The sequence below is a fragment of the Gymnogyps californianus genome, chromosome 4 (assembly GCF_018139145.2).
Source record: "Gymnogyps californianus isolate 813 chromosome 4, ASM1813914v2, whole genome shotgun sequence".
NCBI lineage: Eukaryota > Metazoa > Chordata > Aves > Accipitriformes > Cathartidae > Gymnogyps > Gymnogyps californianus.
This window is the reverse complement of record NC_059474.1, coordinates 79,557,270-79,571,542: the sequence shown is the minus strand read 5'-3', so window position 1 is coordinate 79,571,542 and position 14,273 is coordinate 79,557,270. Positions and strand designations below refer to the sequence as shown.

General features: G+C 40.1%; 1 protein-coding gene across 4 annotated transcripts in view; it reads right to left on the bottom strand.

Moving 5' to 3' along the window:
- SEC24D (SEC24 homolog D, COPII coat complex component) overlaps window positions 1–14,273 on the bottom strand; it is a 134,230-nt gene that overhangs the window by 49,912 nt on the left and 70,045 nt on the right. For 3 of the 4 annotated variants that reach the window (XM_050895247.1, XM_050895249.1, XM_050895248.1), the window contains 2 exons: window positions 3,598–3,792; window positions 1,475–1,601 (listed from right to left, as the gene is read on the bottom strand). In XM_050895247.1, coding sequence (XP_050751204.1) covers window positions 1,475–1,601; window positions 3,598–3,748 — 278 coding nt within the window. In that variant the 5' untranslated portion in view covers window positions 3,749–3,792. Of the gene's footprint in view, window positions 1–1,474; window positions 1,602–3,597; window positions 3,793–7,201; window positions 7,262–14,273 lie in introns of those variants that run through there. The other variant, XM_050895250.1, reaches the window with a different exon arrangement.

The following is a 14,273-nucleotide window of genomic DNA, read 5'->3' as shown; positions in this document are numbered from 1 at the left end:
AAATAAGATTTCAGGCTATCTCCCAGAGAAGATCTACACTGATTTTCCTATGACTACTTCTAAAACTGAGGAGGGGCCTAGCGATTTCAAGAGAAGTAGAATTCACTTTCCTTGAAATTTTGATGTGGAAGTTTCCTGGCCTAAAATAGCAGCTCTCACCAATTTGGGAATAAAACAAGATCAGGTGAAAAACAGTAGATGTGCAGCTGTCATGGCAATGACTGGAAGCTAGGAAAGAGAATCAGTATTTTGCTGGGTTGGTCACGTCAACTTGACTGTTCACCTTGTTTTTTCATCTTCAGGACAACAACCACTTCTCCCTATACATTAGTACACTGTCTTTTACAATTGATCACGAGTCTCTTTGGGTCCTCCTGTACACAGTGATAACACACAGCCAACAAACAGGCTTCCCTATTTTGATGCCTAATAAAACATACATGGCTTTATTTGAACACAAATAACTATACAACAACTAAAAAGCACAGAAGCAGATTAAGACTTCAACCAACTAAAACAAGAATGTTGTTAAATGGTGTCAAGTTCACTAAAACTAAAATAGCTATAGGTACACAAACTAATTTCGCCACTCCTGGGAGATGAACAAAATAATTAACATTTGACAGAATTAAATAAAAGAGCTAAGCATATTTACCTACTTGTAACTACCTGCAATATAATCACTGTGTAATAAAACTTGTCTATCCCCTTGTACGATCATTTTCCCAAGATTTCTTTTACAGCTTCCACCTGTCCCTATTTTCTCCCTTCCCCACTCCTGTCTCCTTCGCTTCTTCCTGTGAGCTCTGGAGGCAGGACAACAGCACTTCAGATAAACTCTTCATAGTCAATCTCAGACCTAAGCAAAAGAGTAGGAGTCCTCCATCTGAGAGAGTGTAACAAAACCGCATTATAAAATGTCTTTAAAGTACCCTATGGAGCCTTGGCTGTGATCCCACAACAATGAAGCAAAGACATCCTAACAAGGCAGGAGCGTGGAGGAGGAACTACAGATATAGAGACATGCACCAGCTTCTAGTCAAAACTTGCTGCCAACTATTAATTTTTAAATAGCAACTTCTTGGTACCTCACAAAAAAGGAGAATTAAGACATCAGAAAGTGAACCAAAAAAAAAAGCAACTTCTATACCAAATAGCACTTATAACACCTTACTACTGCTTTGAAGCAATGGGTCTAAGATTAAGAAGAAAGAATAATTAAAATAAAACAAACAATGCATGATAAAGACCTGACTTGCTGTAAAATGGAACTTAATGAGATTACAGATCACACTGTATGATCTGGCAGTTTAACATCACAGAGAACCAAACTAGAAGATCCAGTTCAGAATTGGAATAAACCAGAACTGCTGAAGATAAAAGGGATGCCATACTTAAATGTCAGTGAAGCAGTCGAAGAGAGGTAACAGAGGTCAAATAGCTTAGATCTCATGTATTAATTCTTGAAAGTCACCTATGCGGCTGTTGCCCTGGTGTACTGGGCCCATTTTGGAAGTTGGTCTGGCTGAATTGATGTGTACCAGGTGGTGGAGGCCCAACAGGTGCCAAAGATCCAAAAGGCACAGTTGATTTCGACACACCTGCAAAAGAAGAAGTACTTTTATGTAAGAACCCTGTAAGAAAGCACAAGATTGCTAAGAAATACAAGTGTACGGCCCTGCTCTGGCAGTAAGAATACTGGCTCTAGGTGGCCCTGCTTGAGCAGGGGGGTTGGACCAGATGACCTTCAGAGGTGCCTTCCAACCTCAGTCATTCTGTGATTCCATAAGAAAGGACAGATTTCTGGTCAGCTATAGAAGCAGATATGGAAAAGAACAGACAGTAAAAAGGAAGCAAATAGTAGCTGGTTCTTTCCAGCAAAAGAACCCAAGAGGGACAGTAAGAAAGAAGCAAGAATGAACAAACAGACCCTGCAATTCAATTCGGGATACAGGTAATTCCCTGTCACCCAGTTATCTTTGTGGGTAGAAGCAAGAGGTCCCTTTGATTTCAGAGACCATGGTCAGAAAGAAAACTTGGAACAACCTTTAAAAAAAAAAAAAAAGCCTCCATATGTAGAACCTGTAAACCTATACTAAAAATGGTTCTTAATTCAGATCTAGAACAGTGACTGTGAAAAGACTATAATTTATGTAAACAGTAGTACTGAATAAACAGCTTTTCAACCTGTATTTCTTGAATTATTTTCCTCTAAATTACTCTAACATCAAAAATTTGTTTGGTACCAAAACTGGTATTTTTTCCCAAGTATTCTAATAAGCCAATTACCAGAAGTAGTTCTATCTTCTGACTATATTCAGCATTGGATTAAGGTAACACAACTCCTGCTGTCTTTAATAAGAAGTTTTAGAGAAACTGGGTAAAACTTTTTTTTTCTGTTTTCATGATAACACAAAAATCAAGAATATCACAGAATATTTAAAAAAACTCAATATACTTGGATACTTAATTCTGTCATTACCCTAATCCACCATCTCAAATACTAAATTTAACGTAATTTATCATAATCTGAATGTTGTTAAAAATTTTAACAAATACATTTTTTTAGATGCCTTAGAGAATACTTCAGACATCTTTACTATTTTAACTAATTTTCCCCTGTGACATCAGGCAAAATATCGAGATGGTCCCTCTTCCTGCCTCCCTATCTTGGCTATGTGTATTAGTAGACTTACAGAGGGAAGAGGAAACCTTACTCTTTGGGTATTTTCCACAGCCCCAATTCACTAGTCTAGCATGCCCGCTTTGACTTTACTGAAATTAGACCAGCATGACTTACAACAAAACGGGCTTAAATTCCGTACTCTCAAATTTTATTTTTTTTAAGCTTCAGCCACCATATACTCATATATTATACTTCTTGAAAGGTCTGAAGCCACGTATCAGTAAGATATAATGAATGAAAAGCGAAGGAGGGACAAAGACAGCCACGTTTATCTGCTGGATGTCAGTTATATTATCTGTAGCATGATTATGCTGGTAGAAATAAAGCAAATATCCCCTTTGCTTGTAATTTGCTTGTACCCAAGGTGCCCTTCTTCAGAGAAAGCAATTGTCTCCTGAGTAGTTAGAAAGCAGAGGGGCTCTACTTACCACGCATGATCCAAATACATCAGGCAGTAAGCAAGCTTAAGTAGGAGAACACCAGCTCATACTCATAGGCAAGTTTGTGCTCAAGAATTCAGTAGGACAAAGGTCCTATTGTGAAGAATACAACTCACTTCCAAGAGCTTGCTTGCCACTAACATATATGAGTTGAGAAACATTTCTCTATTCCCAGAAATCACCCCTTTTGTATTTGTCTGTATTAGGTATTACTCATGATACAACATTAAGCACTGGTGCTTATTGCTTCCTGGACAACGAAATTCACACACGAAGGTCAGATACCCACTACCACACATCTTACATCAACATCTGAGCATCAACAAGAACGCACACAAAGCTAGTGCAGGATCCTGTTGCAGTAGCAGTGTAAAACTGAGCATTTTGTGCTGACACAAGTAAGAAACAGAGATGCAAAATGCCTTCATAGAAAAGTAGACTTTGAAAACACATTTTAAGCCAAATTCATACCTGGTTGAGGTGCTGAGTATGAGGAGTTAGGGTCCCCATAATGCCCATAATGAAGTGAAGAATTAGGTGGTCCAAAACCTGCAGGAAAGCCTCCTATTCCTGGCTGGGATTGGGAATATGGAGGAGCTGCAACATAACCTTGTTGACTCATGATGGCAATATTCTCATTCCAAGTATCAGGTCCTCTTTAAGAATCTGCAAAAGAGAAAGTGACACCTGCTACTACTCTTCACTCTTTGGGCATTTTAAAAGGCTGTGAACTGTGTTCCCAAAAAAGACAAGCGACACATTTGAGGGCAAAAAAGGACCTGGAAGTCAGGGGAAAACAGTGGTTTTGCTTGCTTGCTTGCTTAGTTTCCTCAGCACTACCACATGCTGCATGAATTTAAACAGATCACTGAATTTATCTGAACAAGATTCACCTCCATGTAAGTAATGGATGTGCAGGTGGAAGAAAACTCAAAGGAAAGTCTCAAACTGTTCTCTTTACTAGGAAAACCTAGACTTCTACTACACCTGAAAAATATGCTGCGAGTCCTGCTGCCCAAATATCAGCTATCCCAATGAACACACTGAAAAATCAGGAAAGGCAGGGCGACCAGAGTATGAAACTCCTCTAGTAAATCCTTCTCCTGTTCTAGCACACCTTTTTTTAGAGGAGGTATGGAACATGGTACCAGCTTTCCATCAAACCTTCTACATCAGCCCCATTCCAAGCAAGTGAGGGAAGATTCCTTCCTTTTGATGCTGGTGAAACAGAGAATAAAGTACAGGATAGAGAGAGATCCTATTTCCAGCTATCTTCTGCATTACTGGCCCAGGCCTGAGCAGCCTTTTTACCACAGGACTCCGTAGCGTGACAAAATCGAGCACAAGGTATTCCACAAATGAGAAGCTGTTCTCTGAGGGCAGTGCGGCCTCAACAGTACCATATGTTGTCCTTGTTATTACCAGGCATCTTTTCCCTAAGCTTTCACATCTTGATTCTGTTGTTGTTAAAGAAAGAAAAAAAACCACCAAAACCCAGAATTTGATTAAAAGCAATTCAGAAAAAGTTTTCTAATGATGAGAGCATGCACAAGAGATGTAATTTCTTTCTTGCAGTCAGAGTTTGTTAACCAGGATAAAAGAAACTTTTAGGAAACTTTCAGGAAAGAGTATCCTGATAATTGCAATCATTTTTAGAACTAGAAAATCTGAAGAATTCTGCATTACTAAACCAGATGATTGTATTTCATAAGACTAGTTTTCAGATGCAGTGCCCTTGCCACCAAGGGATTTGAAAAGTTACTGAAGTTGTACACTTTGCAGCCTTGATAGCTAGCTTTCTCTTCTCCATGTAAGAGAGATTTTTTTATTTTGACTTCATATTGAATTTAACAAAACCAGAATTCCACTAAGTTTCTTGATGCCCAAATTAAAACTGTTTTGAGAAATGCTGCGGATCCAAACCCTGAATGAGCACTTACTACTTCTGTAGAGTCCCAAGTACATAGGTCAGGCATCTCCAAAGAACTAAAGATACATGATATAAACTAGCATTTTAGATGTTAAATGTTCCTTTGAAATAGCTTTCCCAACCACCTATAGTTCACATTCTTAGGCTTGAGCCACGAAGTCATCTTTGAATATGCAAACTGGATGAAAGTAAATCAGGAATTGTGCTCCAGAAGCACGCACAAAGGTACCTCAAAATTACACGCAGCTCCAAGAACACAACAGACAAATTCATGCTGCACTGGCACATGTCAGTAGAGAAAAGCTATCCCTATCAGAAAACCCATCTCTAGGCTTCTCATATTAAACACACATTTCTGAAACAAAAATGCAACAGTTTTACTAATCTTCCACGTCAGACAAGAAATCATTTTGAGCTGGGTACAGGGCCTAGCCCTCCTCACACATTGCCCGTGCAACCCTCTAAACCACACTCCTCAACGTAGCGTAAGATTTCTAAGTTGCAGTATTAAACTGCTTCAGATAGGTAATCTTAGGGAGTTGTCTTCTATTTCTTAGTTAACAAGGTAAACATGGGGAGAAGAAAAAAAACGTTTAAACAGAGAAGCTTCATGCTGCCAGCTGTACTTTCTTCCCTCCCCTGCCCCCATCAGAAAAGACGTGGCAGTGTGAGCTTTAGTTGCTCCAGAAGACAGTAAGTCAGCACTAAATTACCCACACGCTGGCATAGACATATATATATTCTATATCTATATAAAGGAAGAGATTTTCACTTTGAGGAGGCTGCAACAGCCAACACCTTTAGCTGCGACAGCATCCAGGGGAAATGACTTCCTCCACAGCTTACTCACTCACAAAAAAAAAAATCTTGCCACGTCGAACTTCCCACAGACAGTATAAACACGCAGAGGTGGTGCTGAAGAGAGACAGGAACTCACACCATAAGCAAAATAATATAAGTTTATCTAACACAGTTCCAGATTCTATTTAACATTGAGCATATTTAATCCCTTCTCAAGATATGTATATATACCAACACATGAAAATAGTTTGGAGGCAACACCCAAAATATCAATAGAAACTGATCACCTAAGGTTTTAGTGATCAGGTTCTAACAAGAGACATACAAATTCACTCTGGAAATAGCATGAGAAAGATCAGAGGATCTGTTAAACCCAGATCTTTCCCTGGATTTGTTTACTACAAGTGTCACTACACAGGAGGATATGAAAACTTTTTTCTCCCTGTCTCTCTTAACACTTGTTCACCTTACACCCCATAGCCTGAGGAACAACACTAACACAAGCACTTCTCCACGATTTAATTTACCGCTATTACAGAACAGGTTGTCATCTCTTTTTTTTTTTTTTTTCCAGAGGATTGCTATACCTATGCAATGCTCTACTGCACAAGTATCTCTGTGAAGATGTAAAACCCCACTATGTGCATGTAGAAGTAGTACAACAGAATCAAAAATAAATAGAGGATCGCGTTCTTGAAGGAGCACTATTAACTCTATATTTCTTCAGAGACACTGTGCTTGGTAACATACCATCTAGGAAGAAGTCCTGTCCCTCCCCAAGGCATGCTGCAATCCCAATTTGTCAAACAATCTTTGGGGTGTGCGCATGTATCTACACACACACATATACACAGAACAGAATATAGCTACACACATTACATTTTGTATTTTTTTTTATAACACATTTTGGAATAAGCTATGAAAGCATAAGCTTAAATTTACTCCAATTCAGTGCAAAACCCGCAAACAGTTAACACTTCTATCCCCATTAACTAAGAATTTTGAGTCACTATAACATCGCAACAGGTCTCACTACTCGGCCGGTGCCACCACCCCACTCCGCGCAGGACACGTCTGCCTGCCCGCGGAAGGAGTACCGCGGCCCGCCAGCAGCACCTGTGCCTGCCCCCCGTGCCGGCGCTCAGGGGCAGCGTACCGCTCGCGTGGGCTCCCCGGCTCCGCGCAGGTAGGGTGCTGCTCCTCCACCTTGCTGCAACTGCAGGGCGCCCAGAGCCCGCGCCCTCTCCCACCGCCCCCCGGGCTGCCTCTGATGGCGGTCCCCCGCCCGCCCCGCACGGCACAGCCGCGACCCCGCCGCCCCTCCGCCCCCTGCGGACTGCTCACCCGAGCGCTGCCCCGCCGGCAGGGCCCGATCCCCCCGCGCTGCACCCGGAGGAGCCCCCCGCCGCCCGGCCCCGCAGGCTGTGGCGGCGGACCGAGAGCCCGGGGCGGCCGTTAGGACCGTTACCTGAGGGCCGCGCGCAGCCCCCCGCCTGCCCGCGCGCGCCTCCGCTCGGGGACACTCACTCACCCAACTGCCACGTCTGAGCCTGCCCGCGCGCCACCGCCTCTCCCCCCACCCCCCGCCATCTCCGCCGGGCGCGCGCCCGGCCCCGCCGGCAGCGCCTGCGCACTGCCGGCAGCGACGCCGTGCCCGTAACGGCTGCCTGAGGGGAGCGTGAGGGGAGAGCTGCCGAGGGTGAGCACCAGCGGCCCGGCTGAGTCAGTCCGCGGCCTCGCGTGAAACCCACCACCGTTGCAACCTAACGCCACGGGAAAAAGCCGCGTTGCCCTTGCGTGCCCGCCGCGGCGGCCGGGAGCGCTGACCGCGCTGGTGAAGGGTATTCAGTAAACGGTAAAGGGCTCGGAAAAAAGCTCGCAGCAAGGACTGCAGGACTGAAGTGGCGTCCCAGGGAGAAAGATAGGGAGCAGCTTGATTAGATCGACTAGAAACTCATACACACAGTACATGCAGCTTATAACTGTTACCATCAATTCATTTTTCCTTCTATATTAGGGGTGAAATTCCTCTTTAAACATAGACATATCCTAAAAATATGATACTTTTTCTCATATGTGCTCATATATGCATATCCGTGGCAATATATATATATGTAAAGTTGTGACATCTGAATATCTAGAGTGAAATATGATACAGGTACTTTACCTGTTTGCATACTCTGGTTTTAGTTACTGTTCAAGTACATTTAAAAATACTACCTTGGTTACAAGATAGAGGCAATGTTTTTCTAATTACCAAAGTAGAAACATGGGAGTAACACGAGAAAGATGTACTGGTAAAGTGACTGTTCCTCCCAGTCAAAAAACAAACATTCATTGCAGTGTTAAAGTTTAAAAAAAAAAAAAAAAAAAAAAAAAAAAAAAAAAAAAAAAAAAGGAAAGTGGCAGAGGATTAGCAACAAGAAAAAAGTCATCACACAAAGACAGCTTCATAACTAATATGCATCTGGAATTCAGGTTTCATAGGCTTTCTTACCCTTTGAGTGTTTGTTCTACAACCTTAATAAAGCTTTTGAAAGTAGTGAACAGTTTTACATGGTGCTAAATCTCAGTAACGGCTCCCTCAGACAAGATTGTCAAAAGCATTCATTACTATACAAAATAATTTGAAAAAAATCCCAGTGCCTTTGAAACAGATGTCAAAATGAAGGTACACGGGGCATCCTTTACGCGAAACACTCGCCAGAAGCCTCAGCAAGCAACACAAAGTGGGCAAGAACAAGTCTTGACCTGCCTTCATTCTTGCTATCCAGAACTGGATTCACCACCAAATAACATAAGCTAGTTTTCTACATGTTGTCGGAGCCACTACTGTTGGATATGTCAGAGAAAATCTAAAACCTTTCAAATCTCTCACAACTGTCTAATCAGAATGGAAAATTTAGCCCACAAAGTGACAAGCATCAGTTAAACTGGATGTGGTTTACTCAGTGACTCACTCATAAGCAGGATGCAAAACAATGCCTTGCATCATTGCTGTGCTGTAGTTCCACCCGTTGTCCCAATCTCTTTTGCTGGTTATATAGACACATACAGTTACCTTCAGTTATGCAAAATTCTTTTGAAATACCATGCCACTGAGGAAAATAATGGCTTTAAGTTTGGACATTCCCTATTTTGTTGTGGAGACAGGCGGGTCACTGTCCCACCAGTCCCGTTGCATCTAGCTCGTAGCTGTTAACAGTAAGCAGCTGTGGATAATTCAGCACTGAAGAAGCGTGCACTTGGCCACTGAATACTTACTATCAGATTTCTCCTCCCTGAAATCAGCTCTAGTGAAACTGAAAGATGAGATCAGCAAAAGATAGCAAGGAGAAGCTATGGCATTGTCAGTTCTTCCCCTGTTTCAGGCCTGCTCTGGAAATGGATCAAGACGCCTCTTTTTTGAGTATGCAGCTTCGCTTCCATTGTCCTTTAGACTGGAACACTGAGAAAAAAGGCACCCAGCATGTCACGGTCTGGATGTTTTGAAGCTACAGGTAGTGTTTATCTACGATTTCCACCTATAACATTAAAAGTAATTTAAGTTTTTCAGTTTCAGAAATGTGGAAACATCATTAAAGATTTAATTGCATTCCTGTCTGGAAAGTAATTTCATAAAAATGAGATTGCAGGATTGCTAAGCTGTTGTCACTTCATTTTATTGAAATCATTTTAATTAAATTGTTTTATAAAATCTGAGACTCAGACTGGTTTCTTCTCTATCATCATCAATAATAAAGATCTTGTAGGTTAAATTACCTTTCTTAACAATCAGTTTATCCTGAAGTTGGACCTATGCAATGCTGCTGAAAACTAATGTGATTTCATGTATTTCAGACCTAATTTGGAGTTATTACTGGTGAAGTAAATAGAAAAATTTGTCTAAATCTATATGCTTTTTTCATCTATATTAAAAAATAGCAAATCCCCTACCTCTAAAATCTCACTTTTAAAGTTCTCACTAGAATTTTTTCTATTAGTTCTGAAACAATGAAAACATATAGTCATCCATCAGCTTGGGAGATTATTGGATACAGAACCAATACAGGCTCTGTAGAAGGCTAAATCAAATCTTTGAGAGACCAATACTAATTTTTTTTTTTTTTTTTTTTTTTTTTTTTTAAATCATTTGGGATTGATCTGTTCCCTGAAGTTACTACTGGAGGTCTATAAAAGCCCCTCATGGACAAACTGTGCCGAAGTCCATGTCTGTATCTTATAGCACACTGCATTAAGACAATGTGTGATTCCTGGAAACCTAAATCCTAACCTAACCTTCTTATTTAGAGGATGTCCTTAAAATACGGCCTTAGCACAAGCTGCCAGGAAGAATCAGAACACCACCATGATGCATTTGAGCCTCGGGCATGTATTTCTCGTGATGATAGCTATAGTACAGCTTTTGTAGCAGTTAACATTGATTGTGTTAACACATAGCTGTGACAAGACAAATATCTGCACTTCAGTGCTATATGAATTTTTTTAAAATCAAAATATATTCTAAACCATTCTTTAGGGGAAGATGTGGGCAATATTGGGTATGGTCTTTAAAGAAAAGACTATTTCATCACAAGGAATAGTTCATAAAACTCCAAAGATTCTACATTTTAAAAGGCTTTTTTTGTTGAAACTGTTTTTCTCCTTTTAATTTAATTTGTATGTCCTGCAGACAAAGCAACAGGGTTGCTTTTGCACAACATCTGAAGGGTCCTAAAAGCTGTTTACATAAAAAGATTACTCTCTTTTCCTGTCTTGCTTACATATAATCACTAAAATCTTCTTTAATGTTTTGTCTACGGTATACTTAAGATCTATGGAAAACAGTTTACAGTTTAGTGTAAAGCACTTTACAAGCAAAATGGAAATCAATATTTACAAAGGTTGTATTTGTTTAAAATGAAAGCAAAGACTTTGGTAAAAAAGAAGCAATCAAGTTTTGAAGGGATTATGTTTTTCTGAAAAAAAGTGTGATTGTGAGGTCAGATTAAAAAATGCTACGTGAAGAAAAAGGAAAGATGTAATATTTCAGGAAACAGAACACTACTGTAAGAAGAAATACATCAGTGTTGTGACTCAGTTACATTTCTAATATAAAAACGAAGGACAGTAGAAACATAAATAAGGGTACAATGGAAGTGAATACTGATATTTTGATTAAACAATCTCGATGGCAATTAGAAAATATTATTGGAGTACACCCTTTAAACACTGCCCTATATAAAATGAAAACACAGAGAGCAAAGGGTTTTCAGAATATTAGACTGACATAGCTGCTGTTATTCAGGGAAAATAATACAGTAATGTTAAAATCCTCGGCATACATTCACTGCTGTATATATTTTCTCTTCAGTAACCAGCATTAATAGATACTTCCTACAGTGACTATCCACTATCACCTAGTCCTGTTTCGGCTCAGGCATGGGGCCACAATAAAGGAAGAATTAATTCCTTACCTTTTTTTTTTTTTTTTTTCTTTCCCCAAGACCAGACACTAATTGAGCAGGTGGTGAGTCAGAGCACCCAGAACCGAAATCGGGCCTGGCCAGTCCGAGGGGCCACTGGGACCCAATTAGGGATTGCTGAGCACACGGACCGTGCAAGTGATTCTCCCTTTTCCCTCCGGCTCCACAGTGATGGTAAAGGCTGTTCTACCTCTCAGGCTGCTTTCAGCGTACCATACACAAAGAGGTCCTGACACCATGCACTCATTAAAGTTTGCAAAATATTTTTAGATGAGAAGGAGTGTAAATCCAATTCCAATTCAAAAACTTATATTCTGTCTGTTTGAATTCATCTGCAGATTCATTTAGACCGAATATTACACTCCATTCCCTGCTGTGAACTGGGCAATTTTGTTGCACCTGTACAGCTGCTGGTAGCTTTTGAACAGCTACATTGTTCCACCCTAGAAATGGCTGAAGGACTGGGAGTGTGTCACTCCTTCCTTGCCCCAACGCTTTTCAACATCATTCGCAACTGGTAGGTCCACAACGATAGACCCTTTTGTCTTCATGGTCCCCAACTCCCCCAGAGGACAAAAATCAACTGCCACAGAGGACATTCATTGCCTACCTTGGAGAGTGTTGGCAAAGTTTACTGGCATATTTGCAAAGCAAAAAATTATATTTAGGCAAGAAAAATGATACGCAAGTGAAAGAGTATTTAATGCTATTATTTGCCTAGGAGAGACTCTGGGTCTTGTGAAAAGGGCACTTGCCTTAAAGCTGAGGTCCTGATTTCTTGTTAGGTTGGTCCCTCTTAGCTAAAACCACTTTCTTTCCCTGAAACTCAGTAAAACAGAAATGATTATAAAATGCTCTATAGTCCACATGTGGTAAGGTCTATGCAAGTCACGCATTACAAAAGCAAGTGTGCTTTAGAAAACTGACTGTGGCTCCTTTCTTTAAAAAAGACTTTCTGGCTAGTTCAAGCCTCTGGATTTTTCAGTATCTGCAAACTGTGAGGCTCCTCTGCTTATTCTCACTGACTGTTGCTATTTTGGTTTTCTAATGAAATCAACATTCTGGCAACTCGATCTGGAACATTTACAGGAGATGGATACGGTGTTCTGAGAAAACTCCTGTGAAGTTTCAGTTGGGGAATTTCAATTACTTTTTTTAATTAATTTAGTACTAAGATGCATGAGAGTGGAAGATTGTACTACCAGTTCTTAAAGAAAAAAAACCAAGACTTGATTACCCTGCCATAATCTCTACATAACAAACTGTAACACAAAAACAAAGATGAGAACTTATTATAATCTGATGAATAATGCATGATATATAAAGCACTGTGAATAAACATTAAGCCATCAGTCTGAGAAAGGACAGCAGAAAGTTATATGATCCTTCCCGTGTTTGCTTGCTGAATGTACGGAATTTCTTAAACTTAGATATATTTCACTTTTACATTCAAAAGCACCTGAAGTAGCTTTACTTTCATTGGCTTTCACTTTACGTTTCCTGCTTGGGTATAAAATTTCTGATGTGTTAGTGGAGTCTTGCTATAGAAGAATACTCAAATAAGCTTACTGTCATTAAAAAAAAAAAAGTAACTGTTTGAGTTAACTCTTCATAGCAAACTAGCTATTTGATTGATTTACTCAGTTTTCTCTTTGGAAGACATGGGATGAATTTACAGTGTGGTTTTTCCATTTGTCCAGTTAATAATGCAGTTGTATTTCAGCCAGTACTAGTGATCATTCAACACACTGTGAGTATAGTCCTACTGTTAGTAAGTCATATTTGTTCCATATAATCGATTGTCTACTGCAACTCATGATACTATTTCCTTTCTCTGATCAGTTGATATCACAAGCCAGGGTAAGTTGGTTTCTATTCGTTAGTACTGACAAATACTCATAACTGTTGAATGAATCTGTTGCATAAGAAAAACAGCTCTTCAAAATCACTCTGAAATTACTTAAGATGCAAATACTTTTATGTTTATTCGCACTCACATTCATTGTGCTTCTGCTTTACACCACCATTAATGCGGAAGTAAAAAATCTTCTACCTGAGCATGGAAAAATAATAGAGGTACTACATACCAGTAAAGCATCTCTGTCATTTGTAAAAATATCAGTATTGATTACAAGAGTATTTTTCAAAATACTGGTTTTGTGCTATTTGGATACCTTTAGTATAGACTAATTGATGCCTTCCCCATCATCAACAAAAATAAACATCAGAATTAAATCAAAGAAAATCAGAATTAAATTTTTAAAAAATCCATCACATTGTTTGTATGATAGATGCAACAAAGGGATAGGAGATGCAGCTGGCATGAAAATAACAAAGGACAGGAGCAAAATTCTACATCACGCTTCGTGACATAGCACGCATACTAGATTTGCTCTGTGGAGGCACAAAAAACACTTGTTCAGGATTTGCAGACATTGGCAGTTGTCTGGAAATCTGGCAGATCCATGCCAACACCAGCTAAACAGTAGATTATCACCAAAAGCAGAAGCCTGTACCAAAGACAGAAGGAGCTGAGAACTCTGGAAACTGGTTCCTAGCAAGAAGATGCAGTGCAACAGGCAAGGATGTAGGATCAGCAGGGGTTAAACATCAAGGTGTTTTTGGAGGGCAGACTTTTCTAATATAATGTGCTCCATTTGGAAAGGAGTTAGTTATCAAAGCAGAGAGTTGGAATTCTTGTTCCTGTAGCCAGGAATGAAGATACCTGGCTTGCTTTTTAATCTATTGCAGTTATTTGCATGGGGGGTAAGATTTCATGCAGGGAGGTCCTTGTTGTATCATCTTTGTTGTTACTCTCTGGTAAAAATCTAAACAGAACCATCCAGATGCGAAGAGCGAGCAATGCTGTTAGCCTTATGCAGACGGAACTCGATGCCATAGCAACTTTTTATGCACTGTCCTTTTGCTACATGCTGTAGTTCAAACCACCA